Source organism: Microcaecilia unicolor, chromosome 6, assembly GCF_901765095.1.
Source record: "Microcaecilia unicolor chromosome 6, aMicUni1.1, whole genome shotgun sequence".
NCBI classification, from domain to species: domain Eukaryota; kingdom Metazoa; phylum Chordata; class Amphibia; order Gymnophiona; family Siphonopidae; genus Microcaecilia; species Microcaecilia unicolor.
Genome location: NC_044036.1, coordinates 190,316,922 through 190,338,287, shown reverse-complemented (window position 1 = coordinate 190,338,287; position 21,366 = coordinate 190,316,922). Strand labels below are relative to the sequence as shown.

Here is a 21,366-nt window from a genome sequence, read left to right as displayed (position 1 = left end):
CAGTCAGCTCCCTATTTTAGCCCAGTACCCTGTCTCCTTATTCACCTGCCCAATCCCTCCAATCTTCAGATCAAGATCTGGTGGTGCCCTCCTTACAGAAAATCTCTTTGACTACTTATCAAAAAAACAATGTTCTCAGTGGCCCGTCCCTCTCTCTGGAATGGGTTTCCGCCCAACTTGCAGAAACTACAATCTCATATGGAATTTAAGGCAGCTCTTAAAATGCTCCAACAGCATTTTGGGCCTACTCCCTGATTCCCAACTCCTAAGCCCTGCTGGCCCTCAGTCACTTGGTTGAAGTGGCTGCCTATTCAATACACTGCCTATTCTGCGTGAGTGTGTGTGTGTGGGGGGGGGGGGGGGGGGGTTCTCCTCTCACTCTGATGTGCTACACCCTCCCTTATCCTCTTTTATTTCCACTAAATATTCTCTCCTGTCATTGTAGTTTGTTTTCTGATGAAGACTTTTATATATTTTTAATATTGTAAACCGCTATGATGACACCCTCCTTAGTGGTATATCAAATAAAACAAACCTGAAACCTACCTGCATAAAAAAAGGTGGTGAAAAATTAGGGGACTGAAGTACTACTACTACTACTTATCATTTCTATAGTGCTACCGGACGTACGCAGCGCTTCACACTTGAAGTAGGCATAGAGATTTTATTTTCAGTTGTCCACATATGCTTTGCTCCTGTGCAGATGCACAATGCACAGTTATTTTTATACTCACATTTGGCACACCAGCCATATTTCCGAAGGGAGACTCCACTAAGTAGTATCACTATTGCCCTCTAAACTTATTGATCTGCAAACCCGTCTATTTTTTTGCCTAATGAGAATGTGTCACATTTTCTAATAACGTTTGTAAATTTGACTTTTTTTTGTGTTTGCTTGAAGCATCTACCTGGAGCACACAAATGATGTTTTGAAGGCAATAGAAGAGATTTCGGGAATTGCAGTACCAGAGCTGGTAAATGCTGCTAAAGAAGGAAATTCTTCCACTTTCCAGACACTGACCAGGTAACAACATGAACACTTTCCTTTTAATTATAGCAATACTTAATCCACACGTTACTGAACCCTACCTCTGGGACTGTCTACTACCTAGCAAAAAAAGATTTATCAAGTAAATTACATTAATTAAATTACATAGTAATATAGCAAATGGTAGAAAAGAGAGACCAATATAACCCATCAATTCTGACCTGGAAAGTTTTTGGAATTGTACCTGCCATGCAGTGCAGTTTATTTTCCCCATGTTTATGTTGCAGGATTTTACCTGCCACACAATACAGGTTACTTTCCACATGATTTCATACTAGTGCAATATTCATTACATAGCTGAAGTGCTCAATGTTTTGTTTACATCCTCATGCCTTAAAATCACTTCCTCTAGTTCATCAATATCCTTTTTCTCTGCACGACAGAAGCACCCCCTGCCCTACCTGCATCCTGCCAATTCTACTGTACCCCTCAACAATAGCATCACTCTCCTACCCCCTGTCCCTTCTCTAGGCCCTTCCAGAATTCTTCCTTGTATGGGCAAGGAGCGATTCTCAGTCACTCCAGCTATGTCTGGCACCGTGTTCAAAAGGGAGAATATGGACAGATTGCTATTAATGTCAAGGGAATGTGGGGAGGGTTGATGATCATGTCTGAGGAGCCAGAGGCGTAGCCAGGTTTTGATTTCAGGGGGAGCAGACTTTTATAAAATAGGCGCCGGTTGGTATCAGCTAGACAACAGTGTCTGTGTTGTTGCTCAGGGGCTGTAGCAGGCACGGATTAATACAGGCTGTCTCCGTTGCGTCCTGCCTACAAGGAAACAGTAAGTTACATCAGGAGGCAGGATGCAGAAGAGGTCCCTGAACTGGCCAGAGCAGGCAACCTGTCTTCTTAACTACAAAGTAAAAATATTCAAATAGTGACCATCACCTCAGGAATAGCACACACATTCCTTCCACTGCTAGACACCTTGTTTAAATCAAATGGGCTTTTTTTTGTGAGGTGACTCTACAGGATGTGAAGAACACTAGTCTTGAGCATTTTTATTTTGGGTGACAAAGTCCACCAAAGGTGGCCCTTGTCCCGCAGCCTACATTCAAATAGGGCAAGACACTTTATGAAATAACACAAACCCCTGCAATAAGACACCCAAAACCTATCCTGAAAACTTACCACACCATAACAGCCTTAACCTATGTATGAAAAGACGGTGCTATAAATATTACAGTAGGACCAAGAGAAGTGTTTCCCTAGGTGGTCCTGGAGCACCCTCTTGCCATTTAGGTTTTCAGGCTATCCACAATGAATCTGCATGAAAAATATTTGCATGTAATGGAGGCAGTATATGCAAATCAATGTCATGCATATTTATTGTGGATAGCTTGAAAACCTGACTGGCAAGGGGGTACTCTAGAACCAATTTGGGAAACACTGCCCTTGAACACAAAACTTACCACACCATAACAGCCCTAACCCATAGGCGGTCAGTGGCCCAATTGTTTGGGGAGGCTAAAGGGGGCGGGGTTAGGGGTGGGACCATGGGCAGAACTTAGCGCCATAATTGTCTGACATCACACAGAAAAATAATAAGTAAAAATAAAATAGTCACAATTAATACCTTTTATTAAATTTAGATATTAGATATGTATCATATGTCAAAGAATAAAGTGGTTGCTCAAAGCATATACTAACCACAATCGCTCAACTGCAAAACACTATGCACAACTTTACTACTACTACTACTTAACATTTCTAAAGTGCTACTAGGGTTACGCAGCGCTGTACAGTTTAAACAAAGAAGGACAGTCCCTGCTCAAAGGAGCTTACAATCTAAAGGACGAAATGTCAAGTTGGGGCAGTCTAGATATCCTGAATGGAGGTATAATGGTTATGTGCCGAAGGCGACATTGAAGAGGTGGGTTTTGAGTAAGGATTTGAAGATGGGCAGGGAGGGGGCTTGGCGTATGGGCTCAGGGAGTTTATTCCAAGCATAGGGTGAGGCAAGGCAGAAAGGGCGGAGCCTGGAGTTGGCGGTGGTGGAGAAGGATACTGAGAGGAGGGATTTGACCTGTGAGCGGAGGTTTCGGGTAGGAACGTAAGGGGAGATGAGGGTAGAGAAGTAATGAGGGGCTGCAGATCGAGTGCATTTGTAGGTAAGTAGGAGAAGCTTGAACTGTATGCGGTACCTGATCGGAAGCCGGTGAAGTGACTTGAGGAGAGGGGTGATATGGGCATATCGGTCCTGACGGAAGATAAGACGTGCAGCAGAGTTCTGAACGGATTGAAGGGGGGATAGATGGCTAAGTGGGAGGCCAGTGAGGAGTAGGTTGCAGTAGTCAAGGCGAGAGGTAATGAGAGAGTGGACGAGTGTTCGGGTGCTGTGCTCAGAGAGGAAAGGGCGAATTTTGTTGATGTTATACTACTACTACTACTACTACTATTTAGCATTTCTATAGCGCTACAAGGCATAGAGAAAGAAGCGACAGGTCTTGGCTATCTGCTGGATATGCGCAGAGAAGGAGAGGGAGGAGTCAAAGATGACTCCGAGGATGAGAGTGTTATCAACTGAGATAGAGAGTGGAGGGAGAGGAGAAGTGGGTTTGGGTGGAAAGACAATAAGCTCGGTCTTGGCCATGTTCAGTTTCAGGTGGCGGTTGGACATCCAGGCAGCAATGTCAGATAAGCAGGCCGATACTTTGGCCTGGGTTTCCGCAGTGATGTCTGGTGTGGAGAGATAAAGCTGGGTGTCATCAGCATAAAGATGTTATTGGAAACCATGAGATGAGATCAGCGAGCCCAGGGAAGAAGTGTAGATTGAAAAAAGAAGGGGTCCAAGGACAGATCCCAGAGGAACTCCAACAGAGAGTGGGATAGGGGTGGAGGAAGATCCATGAGCATGTACTCTGAAGGTACGGTGGGAGAGAGATAAGAGGAGAACCAGGAGAGGACAGAGCCCTGGAATCCAAATGAGGACAGTGTGGCAAGAAGTAAGTTGTGATTGACAGTGTCAAAAGCGGCGGATAGATCGAGGAGGATGAGGATGGAGTAATGACCTTTGGATTTGGCAAGGAACAGGTCATTACAGACTTTAGATAGTGCCGTTTCTGTCAAGTGTAGAGGGCGAAAGCCGGATTGAAGCGGATCGAGGATGGCGTGAGAGGAGAGAAAATCAAGGCAACGACTGTGAACAGCGCGTTCAAGTATCTTGGAGATGAAGGGCAGGAGGGAAATGGGGCGGTAGTTGGAGGGACAGGTAGGGTCTAATGAAGGTTTTTTGAGGAGTGGTGTGACTACGGCGTGCTTGAAGGTGTCAGGGACAGTTGCAGTAGAGAGAGAAAGGTTGAGGATATGACAGATGGGGGGGTGACAGTAGGAGAGATGGTGTTAAGTAAGTTGGTGGGGATGGGATCAGAAGAACAGGTGGTGCATTTCGAGGAGGAAAGAAGGTGGGCGGTTTCCTCCTCAGTGATATCAGGAAAAGAGGAGAAGGAGGCCTGGGTTGGTTGGTAGAGGGAGTGGGTTAAAGGGTGACGAGGAGGAGGAGGCTTGGTGGTGAATTCGAGGTTGATCTTCTGCACCTTGTCGCGGAAGTAGTCAGCTAGTGATTGTGGAGAGAGTGAAGGGGGGGTGGGAGCAGAGGGCACTTTGAGGAGGGAGTTAAGGGTGGCGAAGAGACGACGAGGGTTAGAGCTGAGAGAATTAGTCAATTGGGTATAATAGTCCTGTTTGGCAAGGAATAGGGAGGCCTGGAAAGAGGATAGCATGAATGTATAATGAATGAAATCGATATGGGTGCGAGATTTCCTCCAGAGGCGTTCAGCCGATCGGGCGCAGGAGCGAAGGTATCGGATGCAAGGGATCAGCCAGGGCTGGGGATTAGTATGCCTTGTGGGACGGGAGATGGATGGTGCAAGGGTGTCCAGGGCAGAGGAGAGAGTGTTATTGTAAGCGGAGACAGCCTTGTCGACAGACTCGGAGGACATGATGGAAGGGAGGAGATTAGAGATACTAGAGGATAATGTGGGAGGGTCAACAGCCTGGAGATTCCTGGAAGTAGTGGTTAGTGTTAGGCGGGACTGAGGGGGAGGGTGATGAAGTGTGAAGGTGATCAGGTGATGGTCTGAGAGAGGAAGAGCTGAGGCGCAGAAATTGGAGGGTGAGCAGGTAGAGGAGAGGACGAGGTCAAGACAATGGCCAGTTTGGTGAGTAGGGGTAGTGGAGCTCAGTTGGAGGTTGAAGGAGGAGGTCAGAGTGAGGAACTGAGAAGCGTAAGAGTCAGATGGGTCATCAGCGTGTATGTTAAAGTCTCCAAGAATGAGGGACGGGGATGAGGGTTCAAGAAAAACGGAGAGCCAGGCATCGAAGTCGGTAAGGAAGGAGGAGAGGGACTTGTCAGGGGGGGGGGCGGTAAATGTCAGCAACTCTGAGTGGCAGCGGGTAGAATAGACGGATGGAGTGAACTTCAAAGGATGAGAAGCAGTGAGACTGCGGTAGGAGGAGGGGTTGAAAGCTGCAAGAGGGCGAAAGTAGTAACCCGACGCCTCCTCCGCGGCCAACTGGGCGGGGAGAGTGGGAAAGGTAACCTCCATGGCATAGGGCCGCGACTGAGGCAGAGTCGTCGGGGGTGAGCCAGGTTTCAGTTAGCACGAGCAGTTGAAGGGAACGGGAGATGAAGAGATCATGGGTGAAGGAAAGTTTGTTGCAGACCGAGCGGGCATTCCACAGGGCACACGAGAAGGGGAGGGAAGAGGGGGGGAGGAGGGGAATAGAGATTAGATTGGAGACATTGCGGAATCGTTTGCATGGATAAGACGAGGACAGGTGTGGGGGGGACCTGGATTGGGATTGATGTCTCCCGCGGATAGCAGGAGAAGGAGCAAGAGAGTGCGTAGGAGGGTGGGGGAGGTAGAGCGACGAAGGCGACGAATACGGGATGCGCTTAGGAGGAATGGGGAAGGGTTAATGGCAGGAAGGAGGTGTTGAAGGTTGAGAGCTAGGAAGGAGGAGGAGGACAGGAGAGATGGTGAGGTGGTAGGGACAGGGGTGCGTATTGCAGTAGTGAGCAGGACGGGAGAGGACATGGATGGGCATTGAGTTCCTGCGGTAGGCAGCGGTAGGGGGAGGGGGACAAGGTTAGGAAGGGACAGGGCAAGGAAGAGAATGTGATTAGGGGCCATGAACAGATGGATTGGGACAAGCTGGAACAGACGGCTTGGAACAAGCTAGAACGGACAGACTGGAACAAGCTGAGTAGAACTCTTTGAGCTAGTTGTCCTGATACAGGTTAATCCACGGATAGAACAAAAAACCAGCAAACCGATCAGCAAACAACACCTGAGTAGAGCTGTTCCTATCCTGATAAATCCTATTAATATCGACCATATTAAGATAACCTGGGGGGATTTCATTCCTGTGAGGTCCCAGGGCTTTCTGGATTCTCAGTCCTCACTCGCTCCTCCTGGCCTTGTTCACCTTCTTTACCTATCCTATATTTTCTAACTGTCTCAAAAGTATCCTTGAAGTCTTCTGTCAGCTTTTTCAGGGACTTCAGAGTCCTCATCCAGCCATTTCTGTACCACGTTCACCTAGATACCCATTTCGGTGAGGTCTGCTCTAATTTCCTTAACTGCCTCTTTGTGCTATTTCCTTCATTCAAAACGCGGCAAGTAATCCTATAAGTTGCTGCAGCCTATTATTAACAGTTCTCAGCGGGTCTCCTTCTAGGATGTGGGTCTGGAACCGGTGGAGAGTCTACTCACTCAGTCTAGTGCACTCTTGCGGTGGTACTCTGTCCCGATCCTAGATTTCGGCAACACAGGCTCTTTCGTGCGGGTAGGTCGTTCCTGCGTGGGTCCTCACCACGGTTGATGTTGATCTGGGAGGTTGTGTCCAGGAGGGTCTCTTGGTGCTCCCGGTCAGCCCGGAAAACCTGCAGTTCGGCGACCCGGCGTTATGTCCAGATATGCGGCGCCTCTCTTCTCCTCTATTCGAACCACGCGGTCAGCGTCTCCCTACGTTTCACGCCCCCGGGTGCAACGAGGTTTTGGTTGTCTCTCTGGTGTGTCGAACTCGGATTATGGGAGCACGACCTCGTGGCAGTCCCTGGTAAGGCCGTCAGTCAGTGAAGTCGGTCAGCCTCAGCCTCAGTATGGTTGGATTTCCGTCCGGTCCGGTTGGGAACGGGTTGGGCCATGAGGTGAGCAAACAGCCGCGATCAGCTTCGGGATCGTTCAGTTGGTCGGCCTCGGCACGGCAGACAGCCGCGATCAGCCTCAGGGTCGTTCACCCATGCTGGGATTCTGTGAGGCCATCAAGGTCCAGTATTCCACTGGTCAGCTCTGAATTAATTCCGGTCCATTCCAGTCCGGTTAGAGGGTTGCCAAGATGGTTTGAGAGGGTTTATTCCCTCGGGGTCTCAGGAGCTCGTTGCTGGGCTCCTTACCTGTCAGCCATCTTATCTTCTGGAAAGTTCTTTGTGCAAAAACACACTCAGAACCTTACTGTACCATAAATATTACATTGGGCAGACCCTAATACACCAATATACCACCCATACGGAAAATGCAGACCGTCAACAATATGAAACAAGGGATCATAATATAATTCTCATGTAGAGCCACAAAACACCCTTTTAGGGTGGATAGTGTTCACAATGAGCTCCTTTTATTAACGATCATATGTAGATCCTTCAAGAGGTAGTGTGTCATGATTTAGGCTCTACACCCTTTCTGATGTTTTGGTGCCACCTCAGTTAGGCCAACACATAATCTCTCCACTGCAAAACACTATACACAAACTTGTGCAAAAACACACTCATAACCTTACCAAACCATAACAGCACTAATTCCAAGGACAGGACGAGCTACAACCTTATGTGTGGAAAGGCAGCACTATAATTACACCAGGCTCTAAAACACCAGTACACAACCTAGTGAAACAAAAAACAAATCAAAAAGGGCTGCAAATACTACATGCTAGCAGAATACTGCATCTTGATCACACATGAAAAACACATGACACAACAGATATGAAGGCAAAATACTGAACTGGAAAGTTACCTCAAGAAGTCAGACTCAGCATGCAGCAATACTAGAAAAACTGAAACTTACATGCAAAATATCACAGATACACATTTCCAAAAGCTGACATATTCCAATTAATAAACTCTGAATAAAATACTTTTTTCTACCTTTGTTGTCTGATCTATTCGCTTTGGTCCCAGCGTCTTCTATTTTATGCAGTGTTTTCTTTCCATTTAATATTTTTTCTCTCACCATGTCCACTATCCTCTTGTGTCCTTATGCGTCCTGTCTATCACTTGTAGCCCTGTCCCTATCCTTCCTCCAGTTTCAGCATCTGCCCTTAAAATGTTCCGATCCAGCCCTTAAATTCAGTAGTTTCCCATCTATGTCTTTGTCTTGCCTTGGCCTGCATTTCCCTCACTTTTTCCCTATCCCCTGCTGTGATCAGTATTGCCCCTCTGTGTCACTAACCCCCCCCCCCCCCCCCACCGTCCAGTGGTGCACTTTTGTGTTCTTATCCCTTTCCCTCCATATCTCACATCTCTTGTTTCCCTGTCACTCTCCTCTCTCTTCCCTTCTTCCCCCACCCTGGGGCCAGGATGTCTCCCTCTTTCATCCCCCTCCCCTCCCCCACAGTTCAGTATGTCTCCCTCCAGGGTCTTCCCCCCCCCCCCCTTTTCTTTACTTAGTCAATCAGTCTTTCCCTTGCCCCCCACCTTCCAAGCTGATCCAGCATCTATGTATCCCTCTCAGCCTCTCCCTCTCCCTCCAGCACCTCTTCCTGTCTGTCTCTCCCTCTTACAATATAGGATCCTGTAACTGTTGTGCACAAACAAATCCCTCCATTCTCAAGAAAGCTACAAAGGCCACACATCCGCTTCTGTCCTTCCTAACCTAGAAGCACTTTTCCTGTGAGAAGCAGAGTTGCTGTATACCTAAAAACAAAAGCCCTTCTCAGGTCTCAGAGAACAGCCTGGTGCAGCTGTGCCATGCCATTGGGTAAACTGTAAATCCCTTGTATTCTCCTGAAAGAAAATAATTTCAGGGAGAGATGCAACAGCATTGAAAGACATTAAAAACTGTACAAGAATTAAAGACACCCCTCTAGACACCCCCCCCCCCCCCCCACACACACACACACACATACAAACACGTTCCTTTAGAAAACAACTTCTGAAAACAACTATTTCTCTTTCAATAGTCTTTTGCATTGTAAACTAAAGTTTGAAGGAGATTGATATTCAAATTGTGGGCAGTCAGAGCAGAGCTCTCAGTCTGTGGCTAGGTAGCCACTTTTCAAGCTTCTAGTATAGTTTCAAAACCACTTAAAATAAATTCTGCTCATGCCACCGGAAAATCTCTCACATACAAGTTGATGCCAGCAAATCCCAGATCACACGCTTCCTGCTAATCTGGCACCTCGGAATAATGCGTGCCTTAGCAAAAAGATATTCCTACATGACAGCGAGAAAAGAGAGGAGGACCCCTTCCTCTCAGGCTTAAAATGCACTGCTGCTAGGAAACAGTTTAAGAGTATTTCCTCCCCTCGGAGATACAACAGGATTGACAGCTCTTGAGATTGCCTGCCTGCAGCTGAAACACTCGCTCCTCACTGGTTTCAAGAAATATTTTGGAGAGTCCATCATCATAGGCGCCCTGTATAAGAAGCTGTGACCTTTCCTCGCCTTTTCCGCCGCCGCCCACCCCCCCGCTGAGCCTGCCCTCAGCTCCCCGACCTTTCCATTCCTGCCGTGGCTGCCCGGCGTTTAAATCTTTTTAAGTCGCAGTGACGGCTGACCTCCACTCCAGCCTTTCCCTTCTCGCTTCTCGCTCAGTGTCCCGCCCTCACGGAATCAGGAAATACCTCATCAGAGGAAGGTGGGACACTGAACAAGAAGGGAAAGGCTAGAGCGGAGGTGAGCTGTCACTGCGACTTAAAAAGGTTTAAACGCCAGGCGGCCACGGCAGGAAAGGAAAGGTCGGGGAGCTGAGGGCAGGCTCAGCGGGGGTGAGCGGCGGCGGAAAAGGCGAGGAACGGTCACAGCTTGGCTGCGGAGGCTTAGCCTCCCCAAGCCTCTTACACGGGGCGCCTATGCCCTAACCTACCTATGAAAAGAGAGTACCATATATATTACACTGGGCTCTGGAGCACCAATATACCTACTATTGGGAAACTGGAACAAGTTGCACTGTTACACAGACACTACATGCTAGCAGAATCCTTCACCTCAGTCATACATGCAGAACATGGACAGACCCTCATCTATATAACATGAGTGGCCATACTGGGTCAGACCAATGGTTCATCTAGCCAACTATCCTGTTTCCAACAGTAGCCAACCCAAGTCACAAGCACCTGGCAGAAAGCCCAAATTCTGACAACATTCCAATGCTACAAATCTAATACAGAATAGAGAGCAACAACAATTGAAATAGAGACCCCCCCTCCTCTCTGCCCAAGGAAGCAAGACTCTATAAACAGTGCAATACTGGTAAAAAAGAAACAGAAATGCATTTTCTCCTGTACTTTGCAAAATAAAAATATGAAAAAAAATGTACCTTTTACAAAGCAGGTACATCTCAGTCCTTACAAAGTATTAAATAAAAATAATTTTCTTCTACCTTTGTTGTCTGGGAATTTGGCTGGTCCCAGTCTTTTTTTCCATGTTCCACGAGTCAGCCATACAAATTCTTTTCCAGGTTGGCCTTTCCATTTCTTCTCTCGCCTCTTCTCTTCTTCCTTTCCTTCTCTACATCTGTTGGCAGTGTCCCCTTCTCTACATCATTTTATGTCCCCACTAAGAAATAGCTGTGCATAGAGCTGCCAAGTGATCGAGCTGCAGAAGGGAGATTTTTCAACCAGTCCTACTGTGAACTTGTTATGGTATCAGTTTAATTGTCAGGATTATTGAAATATATGTAGCATAATTATTGATTATGCTGAATCAGATATACCAATATAAAAATACAACTTTAAAAACGTATTGAAACTGTAGCAATAAAACTGGCTTTCATGTCAAGCCCCTCTTTCCCCTCCCTTTTCCTGGGAACTTCTGATAGCAGGACTAGTCAATTACAAACACTTAACAGAGACAAAAGGGCACTGCTCCAAAGAGAGATAAAACTTTCTTCTCCTCCCACCTAACAAGGACTGATGATAAAAGCATGACTAGGTGGATAGTTGAAGGCTCATCAAGACTTCTGCAGAAATTAAACACAACTGCAGACAGAGAGTCTGGAGAAGTGTAAATCCAGGTACTGAAAACAAAGGACTCAGAGGAAAACCATAAACAAAACATTTGCCTGTCATCAGATGTATACCTGTCTATGTAACATAGTAACATAGTAGATGACTGCAGAAAAAGACCTGCACGGTCCATCCAGTCTGCCCAACAAGATAAACTCATATGTGCCACTTTTTGTATATACCTTACCTTGATTTGTACCTGTCCCTTTCAGGGCACAGACCGTATAAGTCTGCCCAGCACTATCCCCGCCCACCAGCCCCGCCTCCCACCACCGGCTCTGACACAGACCGTATAAGTCTGCCCAGCACTATCCCCGCCTCCCACTACTGGCTCTGCCACCCAATCTCGGCTAAGCTCCTGAGGATCCATTCCTTCTGAACAGGATTCCTTTATGTTTATCCCACGCATGTTTGAATTCTGTTACCGTTTTCATCTCCACCACCTCCCGCGGGAGGGCATTCCAAGCATCCACCACTCTCTCCGTGAAAAAATACTTCCTGACATTTTTCTTGAGTCTGCCCCCCCTTCAATCTCATTTCAAGTCCTCTCATTCTACCGCCTTACCGTCTCCGGAAAAGGTTCGTATGCGGATTAATACCTTTCAAATATTTGAACATCTGTATCATATCACCCCTGTTTCTCCTTTCCTCCAGAGTACATATTCAGGTCAGCAAGTCTCTCCTCATACGTCTTGTAACGCAAATCCCATACCATTCTCGTAGCTTTTCTTTGCACTGCTTCAATTCTTTTTACATCCTTAGCAAGATACGGCCTCCAAAACTGAACACAATACTCTAGGTGGGGCCTCACCAACTACTTATACAGGGGCATCAACACCCCCTTTCTTCTGCTGGTCACACCTCTCTCTATACAGCCTAACAACCTTCTAGCTACGGCCACCGCCTTGTCACACTGTTTCGTCGCCTTCAAATCCTCAGATACTATCACCCCAAGATCCCTCTCCCCGTCCGTACCTATCAGACTCTCACCGCCTAACACATACATCTCCCGTGGATTTCTATTCCCTAAGTGCATCACTTTGCATTTCTAAGCATTGAATTTTAATTGCCAAACCTTAGACCATTCTTCTAGCTTCTGCAGATCCTTTTTCATGTTTTCCACTCCCTCCGGGGTGTCCACTCTGTTACAGATCTTAGTATCATCCGCAAATAGGCAAACTTTACCTTCTAACCCTTCGACAATGTCACTCACAAATATATTGAACAGAATCGGCCCCAGCACCGATCCTTGAGGCACTCCACTACTCATTTTTCCCTCCTCCGAGCGAATTCCATTAACCACCACCTTCTGGCATCTGTCCGTCAACCAATTCCTAATCCAGTTCACCACTTCGAGTCCTATCTTCAGCCCATCCAGTTTATTTAAAAGCCTCCTGTGGGGAACTGTGTCAAAAGCTTTGCTGAAATCTAAGTAGATTATGTCTATAGCTTGTCCCTGATTTAATTCTCCTGTCACCCAATCAAAGAATTCAATGAGATTCATTTGGCACGATTTCCCTTTGGTAAAACCATGTTGTCTCAGATCTTGCAACTTATTGGCTTCCAGGAAACTCACTATCCTTTCCTTCAGCATCACTTCCATTACTTTTCCAATAACCGAAGTGAGGCTTACCAGCCTGTAGTTTCCAGCTTCTTTCCCTATCACCACTTTTGTGAAGCGGGACCACATCCGCTCTTCTCCAATCCCACGGAACCTCTCCAATCCCACGGAACCTCTCCCGTCTCCAAGGGTTTATTAAACAAATCTTTAAGAGGACCCGCCAGAACCTCTCTGAGCTCCCTCAATATCCTGGGTTGGATTCCGTCCGGTCCCATGGCTTTCTCCACCTTTAGCTTTTCAAGTTGTTCATACACACTCTCTTCCGTGAACGGTGCTCTATCCACTCCATTCTCATTTGTACTTTTTCCAGCCCATCACGGTCCTTCTCCAGGATTTTCTTCTGTGAAAACAGAACAGAAGTATCTATTTAGCAAATTTGCTTTTTCTTCATCACTATCTACATAGTGGTTCGCAGTATCTTTTAGTCACAATTCCCTTTTTAGTCATTCTCCTTTCACTAATATACCTGAAGAAATTTTTGCCACCCCTCCTTACATTTCTAGCCATTTGTTCGTATGCTTGCGCTTTCGCCAGACGTATCTCTCTCTTAGCTTCTTTCAGTTTCATCCGGTATTCCTCTCCGTGTTTCTCTTCTTGAATTTTTCTGTATTTCAAGAATGCCAACTCTTTAGCCTTTATTTTCTCAGCCACTTGTTTGGAGAACCATATCGGTTTCCTTTTTCTCTTGCTTTTATTTACTCTCCTTAAATAAAGGTTTGTGGCCCTATTTATAGCTTCTTTCAGCTTGGACCACTGTCCTTCCACTTTTCGTTCATCCTCCCATCCCATCAGCTCCTTCCTCAGGTATTCCCCCATTTTACTAAAGTCTTCACGCTTGAAATCCAGGACTTTGATTTTTGAGTGGCCGCCCTCCACTTCAGATGTCATATCAAACCAAACCGTTTGATGGTCACTGCTGCCCAGGTGGGCACCCACTCGGACATTTGACACACTATCCCCATTTGTGAGCACCGGATCCAGCGTTGCTCCCTCCCTCGTGGGTTCCGTCACCATTTGTCTGAGCAGAGCACTTTGAAAAGCATCCATGATCGCTCTACTTCTTTCCGATTCCGCAGATGGAACCTTCCAGTCTACATCCGGCAGATTGAAATCTCCCAGCAACAGCACCTCTCTCTTCTTTACCAACTTTTGAATATCTGTGATCAGATCTTTATCTAGTTCCTCCAATTGTGTCGGAGGTCTGTAGACAACACCCATATGGACAGAGGTTCTATCATCTCTTTTTAAGGTGATCCATATCACTTCTTCCTTTCCCCAGGTCCCTGACATTTCAGTTGCCTTGATATCATTTCTCACATACAGAGCTGCTACTCCACCTTTTTGACCCTCTCTATCCTTCCTAAATAGATTATAGCCCGGTATGTTTGCACCCCATTCATGGGAACCATTTAGCCACGTCTCCGTGATTGCAACAATGTCTAAGTCTGCCTCCAACATCAGGGCTTGAAGGTCATGAACTTTATTGCTTAGACTGTGGAATGTGTTTGTTGTAGCAATCCCTAGGACTGTATTGTCACTTTTCTACACAGCTGGTTGGGACAAGGGGAAGATAAGGTTAAGTCAAGGGGAAGACAAGGTTAAGAAATGCACCAGAAATGTGCAGAAACCACAGCTGTAGGGTAGGAAAGCCAGCAATAAAGCCAGCAAAATTCTTATCTGTTTGAGTTTCCTTCAGGCGGGAGACAAGCAAAGAGCTCCAGGCTGCCCAGCTCTCTCCACAGAAACAGAAACCACCACACCTAAGTGTTTAAAATGTCTGCAGAAAACCAGGTGGGGTGGGGGAGGGGAACAGCTCAGCACACTTTTAGTAGAAGAAAGTTTGCATGGGTAGATACCAAGCTGTTTGTGTAGACATGGCCATCTTAGAATAGTATATTTGGTTGAAAAGGTATATCTTGGGAAATCAAAGCGGTTCTACAGGAAGGGTGTGTTAATAATGGGCTCCCCTTTTCCACTCTAGGATTATCACTGTCTTTCCACTTGCACTCCAGTGTCCCAAATATCCACTACTTAGTATTGTGGAGTGCTGAAAGACCAGTAGTGGTTAGTATTTTCCCCACCTCTCTAAACTATCATATATAATATAACGGCTTTAGAGAGATAAAATACAAGGCCACACATATGAGAAAGTGAAGTTAGAGATCTTATTACTCACCAAGAGAAAGTTAAAATTACAAATTTTAATTTCTCGTGGCGGGGGGTCACAGAGCCACAACACAACCGTGATGCTTGCATCCGAGACTCCCCCCAGATAAGATCTGGTACATGCAATTTTATACAGGTAACAGTTAATACATATTATAATGCAGTGGTTAATACCTATTGGATAGTATAATATAGTGTTATTTACTAATTGGCTAGGCTAATATGTTGGTTATTATTTCTGAGAAAGTCTAAATTAGTTTTACTGTTCTTAGTAAGCACAGTCATCTTTCAGGGGAATTTCCCAGTTCTGCATTTCTCTGAAACATCTGCACCACCAGGTTGCCATACAACGCTAATCTATACTTGCAGGCCTTGCACCTACAACCCCCCTTCCTCATTCTCATCACTGTAAGGGTGTCTCAACTCTTTCCATTGCTGGAGTTCAAGTTAGTGTCACTTCAGATTTTGGCCTGTCAGTTCTACTGCCTTTTTCATACCCTGAACCAAAGTGTAGAGAATGGTTCATAATATACATCTCCCCCCCTTCAAGGCCTCACGAAGGGAGGGCTTCACACTTGATAATAGTGCTCACATCTCAGATTTTGATGATTGTAATCATAACTAATGCCCTGACCGCAGGCTGTCTTAGGTTGCATGTCCTAGAGTTCCTTCGCAGGGACCCATGTCCCTGTCTTACCCGTCATGGCCGTATGGCCTCATGAGCACTAAGAGGCGGACAGTGCAAAGTGGGATCACCATAAAGGGAAGGCATTATCACTCCAATAAGGGGAAGTCATGGGGGTGTGTTTTTAAAAGGGAAACAGAACGTGTGCCATGGAATAGCGAGGAAGCAAGTGGGTAGACACAGGGCGTGGAACAGCAGCTATTTCATCTGTACAGTTCCCGAGAAGGGTGACTGTGGAATGTGGTAAGGCGAGGGTCTAGACAGGTTGCATAAGCCTCAGCAGAGTTAGCATATGGGTTGGGATGTGCATTAACATATATGGACCCTGCAGTTGAGTATACATATCATCATTTTCATCAACTTGTAGTTTTTCGTACAGCGCATATGCTTACGCTATAGTATCTTTCTTGGTTAAAGCAGTTTCATTCAAGCGTAACACCAAACCCCTAACACAAGGTATTATACAGCAACCAAGAAGTATAAGTACAGGAACGACAATGACCATAGTGGTTAAACCTGAGAGTATGAAGTCCTTCAATTTTCCAAACATGCCTTCTAACCATCCAGTCTAAGTGGTGTCAATACTAGAATTTTCAGCAAGTTCATCCGCTAGGGTAGTACGTCCTTGCAAAACTTTGGTTATAGTCCCATCGGGAGTAGCAGTATGAAAAGATACATGATGATAATTACCTTAGACTTTTCTAGTATAAATAAGGTTAATGCTAAAATAAAAGTAAAGCAAAACAAAAGTCAGAAAGATTCTAATGTCTGTTAAGTGAACCCAGGAAGTGTGATCCTGTAGCTTGGCTGCCGTAGCGGTTACAGCTTCAAGTTTGAATGGGTCAACGTAAACAGGATCCTTCTGGGTCTTATGGGTGAAGTATTTTCTGTGGACCAGGTCTATTATTTTCAAGGCTTTGGGATTTTCTGAACTATCCAAAATATCCCAGCCGATGAGAGAAGGAAAAATTCTAGACTTGGTCCTTAGTGGAGTGCATGATCTGGTGAGGGACGTTATGGTACTGGGGCTGCTTGATAACAGTGATCATAATATGATCAGTTTTGATATCAACCTTGAAGTAACTATACACAGGAAGTCAAATACATTAGCGTTTAACTTTAAAAAAGGAGACTATGATAAAAAAAAAAATTTTGTTACATTTGTACCTCGCGCTTTCCCACTCATGGCAGGCTCATGAGAAGAACGGTGGAAAAAAAACTTAGGAGGACAACTGAGAGGGTATAAACTGTACAACAGGCATGGACGCTGTTCAAAAATACCTTCCTAGAGGCTCAGGCCAAACATATTCCACAAATTAGAAAAGAAAGTCAGAACTCCAAAAGGCAGCCGGCCTGGTTGAAAAGTGAGGTGAAGGAAGCTATTAGGGCTAAAAGAAATGCCTTCAGAAAATGGAAGAAGGAACCGTCTGAAAATAACAAGAAGCAGCATAAGGAGTTTCAAAGCAAATGCAAGGCGCAGATAAAGAAGGCCAAGAGGGATTACGAAAAAAAGATAGCATTAGAGGTAAAAAAGCATAGTAAAAAAATTTTCGGTATATTAAAAGCAGGAAGCTGGCAAAAGAATCGGTTGGGCCGCTGGATGACCAAGGGGTAAAAGGGGCGATCAAGGAAGACAAAGACGTAGCGGAGAGCTTGAATGAATTCTTTGCTTCGGTCTTCACCGAGGAAGATTTGGGTGGGATACCGGTGTCGGAAATGATATTTCAAGCGGACGAGTCGGAGAAACTTACTGACTTCACGGTAAACCTGGAGGACGTAATGGGGCAGTTCAGCAAACTGAAGAGTAGCAAATCTCCTGGACTGGATGGTATTCATCCTAGAGTACTGATAGAACTGAAAAATGAGCTTGCGGAGCTACTGCTAGTGATATGCAATTTATCCTTAAAATCGAGCGTGGTACCGGAAGATTGGAGGGTGGCCAATGTAACGCCCATTTTTAAAAAAGGTTCCAGGGGAGATCCGGGAAATTATAGACTGGTGAGTCTGACGTTGGTGCCGGGAAAAATGGTAGAGGCTATTATTAAAAACAAAATTACAGAACACATCCGAGGACATGGATTACTGAGACCGAGTCAGCGCGGCTTTTGTGGGGGAAATCTTGCCTGACCAATTTACTTAAATTCTTTGAAGGAGTAAACAAACATGGACAAAGGGGAGCCGGTTGATATTATGTATCTGGATTTTCAAAAGGCTTTTGACAAGGTACCTCCTGAAAGGCTACAGAGGAAATTGGAGGGTCTTGGGATAGGAGGAAAAGTCCTATTGTGGATTAAAAACTGGTTGAAGGTTAGAAAACAGAGAGTGGAGTTAAATGGGCAGTATTCACAATGGAGAAGGGTAGTTAGTGGGGTTCCTCAGGGGTCTGTGCTAGGACCGCTGCTTTTTAATATATTTATAAATGATTTAGAGATGGGAGTAACTAGCGAGGTAATTAAATTTGCTGATGACACAAAGTTATTCAAAGTCGTTAATTCGCAACAGGATTGTGAAAAATTACAGAAGGACCTTACGAGACTGGCAGACTGGGCGGCTAAATGGCAGATGACGTTTAATGTGAGCAAGTGCAAGGTGATGCATGTGGGAAAAAAGAACCCGAATTACAGCTACGTCATGCAAGGTTCCGCGTTAGGAGTTACGGACCAAGAAAGGGATCTGGGTATCGTCGTCGATAATACACTGAAACCTTCTGCTCAGTGTGCTGCTGCGAGTCGGAAAGCGAATAGAATGTTGGGTATTATTAGGAAAGGTATGGAAAACAGGTGTGAGGATGTTATAATGCCGTTATATCGCTCCATGGTGCGACCGCACCTTGAGTATTGTGTTCAATTCTGGTTGCCGCACCTCAAGAAAGATATAGTGGAATTGGAAAAGGTGCAGCGAAGGGCGACTAAAATGATAGCGGGGATGGGACGACTTCCCTATGAAGAAAGACTAAGGAGGCTAGGGCTTTTCAGCTTGGAGAAGAGACGGCTGAGAGGAGACATGATAGAGGTATATAAAATAATGAGTGGAGTGGAACAGGTGGATGTGAAGCGTCTGTCCACGCTTTCCAAAAATACTAGGACTAGGGGGCATGCGATGAAACTACAGTGTAGTAAATTTAAACAAATCGGAGAAAATTTTTCTTCACCCAACATGTAATTAAAATCTGGAATTCATTGCCGGAGAACGTGGTGAATGCGGTTAGCTTGGCAGAGTTTAAAAAGGGGTTAGACGGTTTCCTAAAGGACAAGTCCATAAGCCGCTACTAAATGGACTTAGGAAAAATCCACAATTCCGGGAATAACATGTATAGAATGTACGTTTGGGAAGCTTGCCAGGTGCCCTTGGCCTGGATTGGCCGCTGTCGTGGACAGGATGCTGGGCTCGATGGACCCTTGGTCTTTTCCCAGTGAGGCATTACTTATGTACTTATGTAGTTTTGTTGACTACAGATCTGGTATTTATATAGCCCATTTGTATTAGTCGGTGGGGTTCCGTTAGGGTCTAGGATGTGATGATTTTTATTAGTTGTCTATTTTCTTGGGCTTTGAGTTTGTTGTATCCCTTCTTTTCTTTCTGTTGGTTGTTTCCGTAGGTGGTAGTTTGTCCATTCCATTTTCTTTTCTTTTGGTTAGGTGCATTGTATTTGGGTTGTGTGGATGGTTCGTATATTGTAGGAAGATTATTGTCTGCGAGAGGGGTTTTCAGTGCGTGGTGAATTAGGTAGAGACAGTAGATGGTTAAGAGTAGTTTGTTTGTGTTCATGTTGACATTATTGTGTTTAGTATTCAATCGTGCGGTTCAGTGTATTACAGAATAGAGCATAGGAGGTGGTTCGTGTGGTCAGCTGTAGCAGATTACAGTTCTAGATTTCGTACAATGCTATAAGATGCATAGTAAGTCATCAAACAATATAATGCTACCGTGACTCAGTGATATAGCCCTACCTAGATTATATAGAGTACTGAACTAGAAAGTTAGATACATAAAAGCAGTGGTGTGCTGGTAAATGTTTAACAACAGGCTCTCTCCCCGGTCCCCCTCTGCGCCCCCCCCCCAAATTGCAGAGCTGTCTATGGCCGGGGGAGAGAGCCTGGGGGGGGGGGGTGGCAATGCATTACTCCAGGGAAAAAAATGAAATGATCCCAGGTTCCAATCTAATTCATGTTTAATGTGCGATAAAATGCCATAAATAAGTAAATAAATATAAACTTTTAATGTTGAGCACCTGATTCTCAAAGTGAACATATTCCACTATAATGAAAATAAAATGATTTTTTTTTCTACCTTTGTTGTCTGGTGACTGTTTTTCTGATCATACTGGCCCAGTATCCGATTCTGCTGCTATCTGTCCTCTTAACTCCATTTCCAGGGCTTCCTTTCCATTTATTTCTTTCCTTTCCTCTTTTCTTCTTCATTTCTGGTCCTCAGCTTCTGCCTATTTTCTTCATCCATGTGCAGTTTTTCTCCTCTCTTCCTTTTCCCTCATCTCATCTCCTTCCTCACTCTTCCCTCCCCTCCATCCATGTCCAGCATTTCTTCTCTCTCCCTTCCTCTCCCCTGCCCTCCATCCACCCATGTCCAGCGACCCTTCTCTCCCCCTGCCCTACATACACCCATACCCAGTGACCCTCCTCTCCCCTGCCCTCCATCCACCCATGTCCAGCGACCCTTCTATCCCCCTGCCCTGCATGCACCCATACCCAGCGACCCTTCTCTCTCCCTGCCCTGCATGCACCCATACCCAGCGACCCTCCTCTCCCCTGCCCTGCATACCCCCATACCCAGTGACCCTCCTTTCCCCTGCCCTGCATACACCCATACCCAGTGACCCTCCTTTCCCCTGTCCTCCATCCACCCATGTCCAGCAGTGACCCTCCTCTCCCCTGCCCTCCATCCACCCATGTCCAGCAGTGACCCTCCTCTCCCCTGCCTGCCCTCCATCCACCCATGTCCAGCAGTGACCCTCCTCTCCCCTGCCCTCCATCCACCCATGTCCAGCGACCCTCCTCTCCCTTGCCCTGCATACACCCATACCCAGTGACCCTCCTTTCCCCTGTCCTCCATCCACCCATGTCCAGCAGTGACCCTCCTCTCCCCTGCCCTGCATGCATCCATACCCAGTGACCCTTCTCTCCCCCTGCCCTGCATGCACCCATACCCAGCGACCCTCCTCTCCCCTGCCCTGCATGCACCCATGTCCAGCAGTGACCCTCCTCTCCCCTGCCCTCCATCCACCCATGTCCAGCAGTGACCCTCCTCTCCCCTGCCCTCCATCCACTCATGTCCAGCAGTAACCCTCCTCTCCTCTGCCCTCCATCCACCCATGTCCAGCAGTGACCCTTCTATCCCCCTGCCCTGCATGCACCCATACCCAGCGACCCTCCTCTCCCCTGCCCTGTATACACCCATATCCAGTGACCCTCCTTTCCCCTGTCCTCCATCCACCCATGTCCAGCAGTGACCCTCCTCTCCCCTGTCCTCCATCCACCCATGTCCAGCAGTGACCCTCCTCTCCCCTGCCCTCCATCCACCCATGTCCAGCGACCCTCCTATCCCCTGTCCTCCATCCATCCATACCCAGTGACCCTCCTTTCCCCTGTCCTCCATCCACCC

The 21,366-nt window shown here is 46.3% G+C and overlaps 1 protein-coding gene across 3 annotated transcripts in view; it reads left to right on the top strand.

Annotated features, from left to right (window-relative positions):
* Nucleotides 1-21,366, top strand: part of FANCD2 (FA complementation group D2) — a 763,224-nt gene that overhangs the window by 653,593 nt on the left and 88,265 nt on the right. For all 3 annotated transcript variants that reach the window (XM_030205444.1, XM_030205445.1, XM_030205443.1), the window contains one exon: nucleotides 902-1,024. In XM_030205444.1, the coding sequence (XP_030061304.1) occupies nucleotides 902-1,024 (123 nt within the window). The remainder of the gene's footprint in view (nucleotides 1-901; nucleotides 1,025-21,366) is intronic.